We start from the raw sequence: 4,349 nt of genomic DNA, 5'->3' as shown, positions 1-4,349 counted from the left end.
TGTGTGTGTGTGTTTTGTTTTGAGATAGAGTCTCCTACATATAAGACAGTCTGGCCTGCAACTCACCTATGTAGTTGAGGATGACTTTAAACCTCTGACCCTCCTGCCTCTACCTCACAAGTGCTGCAATCACATGCATGAACCTTCATGCCTGGGGTTTTGCAGTTCTGGGGGTATAGCCTATGGCTTCCTGCACGTTAGGCAAACACCACTGAACATATACCTCCAACCCCAAACCTGTAGTTTTAAGTTAGGCAACCTAAGATGTTTGTAGTCTATGAGTGTAATACAGGTTTAGAAACTTTGGCTCTTGGGAAATTACAAAAGATGAAAGGAAGGCCTAGAGAGGTGGCCCAGTTGTCACATGCTTGCTAAGAAAGGATGAAATCTTGAGTTCAGATCCCTAACACCTGTGTAAAGCAAAGCTCTATGTGGCAGTACCAATCTGTAATGCCAAGGGTGGGATGTCAGAGACAGGTGGATTCTAGAGCTCACTGGTCAGTCAGATTAGCTAAGCTGTCGAACTCTGAGTTCAGTAAGAGATCCTGTCTTGGAAAATGAGGTAGAGGATGAGAGAGATAGACACATGACATCAGCCTCTGGTCACACACACACACATGAATACACACACAGGAATGCTGTGCACACATGCATATGGAAACACACACATGCATGAACAAGCCCATGCACATATGAACATACACATGCATGCATGAATAAGCACATATACGTGTACACACACATACATTTGAACACACATGTGCACACACACATGCATGAACAAGCCCATGCACATATGAACATACACATGCATGCATGAATAAGCACATATACGTGTACACACACATACATTTGAACACACATGTGCACACACACATGCATGAACAAGCCCATGCACATATGAACATACACATGCATGCATGAATAAGCACATATACGTGTACACACACATACATTTGAACACACATGTGCACACACACATGCATGAACAAACACACATACATAGGAACACACATGTACACATATATGAATAAACACACACACTTGGGAACACACACATGAACATATACACACATGTGTGAATAAGCACACACAGGAGCATATATGCACACATGCACACACACATGTATGCAAGAATGAAAACACACACACACACAGAGGAACACACACATGCACAAAGTAATGATGAAAAGAAAGAAGTACAGTTGCAGGGCACAGAAGTTACTATGTTAGCACTAGACCAAAAAAATCAATATTTTCAAACATTTTACATTTTAGCTGACAATTCTTGCACTAAGTAAAATGAAAATGGGCTATATGACCTGCCTGAGAGCCCATCTGCATTGGAAGTCCATGGTGTTTTAACGTCTACTTTAGAAATCTTTCATCAAAAGAAACCTAACGTGGACACAACAAGTACAGTAATAAAGGTTGAGCCTTTGTGGGTTCTTAGAGGAAAGAATTTACCTTCCTGAGGGCGCACGTAGGATGTCAGTGGAATGCAGTTTACAAAATGACTCCTCCAGTTGTGTTCTGGAGCTGCCTGTGGGTCCCCTCCCCCCCCCCAGCCTGCAGGGAGACATGGGAGACTGCATTCTGCAGTACAAAGCATAGACGGCTCTTGCTGGTGAACCTTACCAATCGCCATTGTCCTAAGGCTGCTGCTGGATCCATCAGCTCACAAAGTTAAAAGAAAAAATGTGAGTTACCACCTTACAACATTTCATAGTCCCCTTCCAGCTTTGCGCCTGCCTGCTACCACCTTCCTACCAACAGCCAAACCTGTACACATAGAAATATGCAGACTGAAAAGGGTTAGGCCAGGGGCCAGGGAAATCTATGGTCTGTGTGGAAGTGAAGTGTTATCAATATACCTTCATGTTCTCATGGAAGCTTCAAATTTTCTAACATAGAGCATCTCACCATGAGCAGTAAGTAGTTTTCAGTTCCGACTTCATCCCAGGGTTCAAAGCAATAGAATATGTAATCCATCCAGAGTCAGAGGAAAGGAGAAAACAAGCCCTCTCCAGGACATAGTACTATTGATTAAGTGAGCACCATAGACCGAGCTAGTGCAGTGTTGTAATGTCAGATAAAGATAAGTGAGCTGCCAGCCAAAACAGATTTACCATAAAGTAAAGGGACCCAATCAAGGTGGCCCTGTACTCATGAATTCCTTTTAAACTCCTCCAGTGGCATTGCCAGACCCTACTCACCACCAGATCAACGTCAAAGACAGCTCCAGGTGAATGTGCTGGTGTTGACATTGTGACCTCCAGCCATGCAGAAAATTGAAAAGAATAAGGACATTCATTCATCTCTATGATAAGCAAACCTTAATATTTGCCAGAATTGATCCACAACTGTTGTTTTAAAAGAATAAGCTCTAAAGATAGAGTTGGATTACCTCCAGTTTACAAACACATATGCAACACACACACACACACTTTCCTACTAGTAATCAATATCTTGAAGTTTCTATATAGACATACAGAACTCATTTAAGGTTTAGTGTGTGTGTGTGTGTGTAATAGATATATTTAGTTATATAATATATATTATATAGAATATATTCTATGTAGACATATAGAACTCATTTATGGTATATATTTTATATATTTCTACCTAAATCACAATAAGCAATATGCAGCATGGTTTTAGGTTTCAGGTACACGCCATCAATCATCTGTCACTCGGCCCTGTTTTCAAGTATTGTCACGTAGATGCCTTTGCTCTGGTTCATTTACACAATGGCTTCTTAGTATCTATGACACGAATGCACCAGAGACTGCTTTCTCATCCACCCCACAAGACACTGCTCTCATGAACACAGGACACAGGCTGTGCAGCCGTTGTGCAATGATTTTCTAGAGTAAATGATATGAAGTAGATAGGCAGGACTCTGGGGACAGGCTCTCAACCATCCTTGACACCGTGGGATTGTAATTCTAGCTTCCATCTCAGATTTCCTATTTCAGAGCAGGGTCGTCAGCATTTGTCACTACTGGATGCTTTTTTATTGTTGGGTATAAACGGTTGTGACCACAGATCCAGACGCAATGAGTAAGAAGGAACTTGAGAATCCCACCTCGCCAGTGACGGCAGGATGTCCATAAATGATTTAGCCGCTGTAGCAAACTTTAGTTCATCATTAAAGAGGGAAGGACCCCAGCATTATGCCGTTGATATAACCTTGGCTTAATAAATGAAAAGGCTTTAGAATTGAATCTGAGCTATTCATATTTTCCTGGGAATTTCTGTGGGGAAAAAATTCAGCATTCATAAACTCTCCAACTAGCCATACATAGACTTAGAGAAGAATCACATTTGCTTTATTTTGTTCTGTTTGTGATGCAGTGTCTTAAAGGTGCTCAATCACGATCAGATGAATGGGAAAAATAAATCATTTAAGCACTTTCCCCCTATGTCTTCTGAGACAAGGTTGTTGTAAGTTGGGGGACATGGTTTCTCTAGTGAATCCTCTCATGGATTCTGTTGCTGCATTTCACTTTCTTCCAGGTGTCAATGTCCAGCAGGCTTCACAGGGACACACTGTGAACTGAACATCAATGAGTGTCAGTCCAACCCGTGTAGGAACCAGGCCACCTGTGTGGATGAACTAAACTCATACAGTTGTAAATGTCAGCCAGGATTTTCAGGCCATAGGTGTGAGACAGGTATGTATGAAATCAGGTGTGGGACAGGTGTGAACTCAGGCGTGGGACAGGTGTGTGTGAGCTCAGGTGTGGGACAGGTATGTGTGAACTCAGGTGTGGGACAGGTGTGTGTGAACTCAGGTGTGGGACAGGTGTGTGTGAACTCAGTGAAAGTTGAAACATAGCAATTATATACATTTATGGAATATAAAGAATATTATGATTTATAAATACAATGTAAAATATTTAAAGCAATCTAGTTAATATAGCTATTAGCCCAACTGCTTCTAGCAATTTTGTTCAATGCACTGTTACTAACCATGCTTACCATATTATGAAGTTGAACTGAAACGAATGAACACACCAACGTACTCTCCTCTGAGACTGTGTAACCTTTAATGATCATCTCTCTATTCCTTCCATGGGTCTACAAAGAACACTTTAAAAAGTCTCTTGGCTTGGGCGGTGAAGGTTGATAGACATCAGAGAGTCAATAGCACAATGCTAGTCTGCTTTCTCAGGAGGCTTAAGTCTTTTAGGCAAAAGACTTCTGCTATAGAGTAGACTTTGAAGAGCTGAATAGGGGAAGAGCTGAATTGTTCATCAGCTATGGAAAAGACAGACCCCAAGTGAGGAAGGATGCTGCCCTTGAATTAGCCTCTTCCTTCCTCTACAGCATCAACCCCCCCCCCC

The 4,349-nt window shown here is 41.8% G+C and overlaps 1 protein-coding gene across 1 annotated transcript in view; it reads left to right on the top strand.

Moving 5' to 3' along the window:
* Positions 1-4,349, top strand: part of Svep1 (sushi, von Willebrand factor type A, EGF and pentraxin domain containing 1) — a 167,566-nt gene that overhangs the window by 108,939 nt on the left and 54,278 nt on the right. The window contains exon 25 of the mRNA XM_021160495.2: positions 3,520-3,677. Within this exon, the coding sequence (XP_021016154.1) occupies positions 3,520-3,677 (158 nt within the window). The remainder of the gene's footprint in view (positions 1-3,519; positions 3,678-4,349) is intronic.

Source organism: Mus caroli, chromosome 4 (genome assembly GCF_900094665.2).
Source record: "Mus caroli chromosome 4, CAROLI_EIJ_v1.1, whole genome shotgun sequence".
Classification (NCBI taxonomy): domain Eukaryota; kingdom Metazoa; phylum Chordata; class Mammalia; order Rodentia; family Muridae; genus Mus; species Mus caroli.
This window is presented reverse-complemented; position numbering and strand designations above follow the sequence as displayed.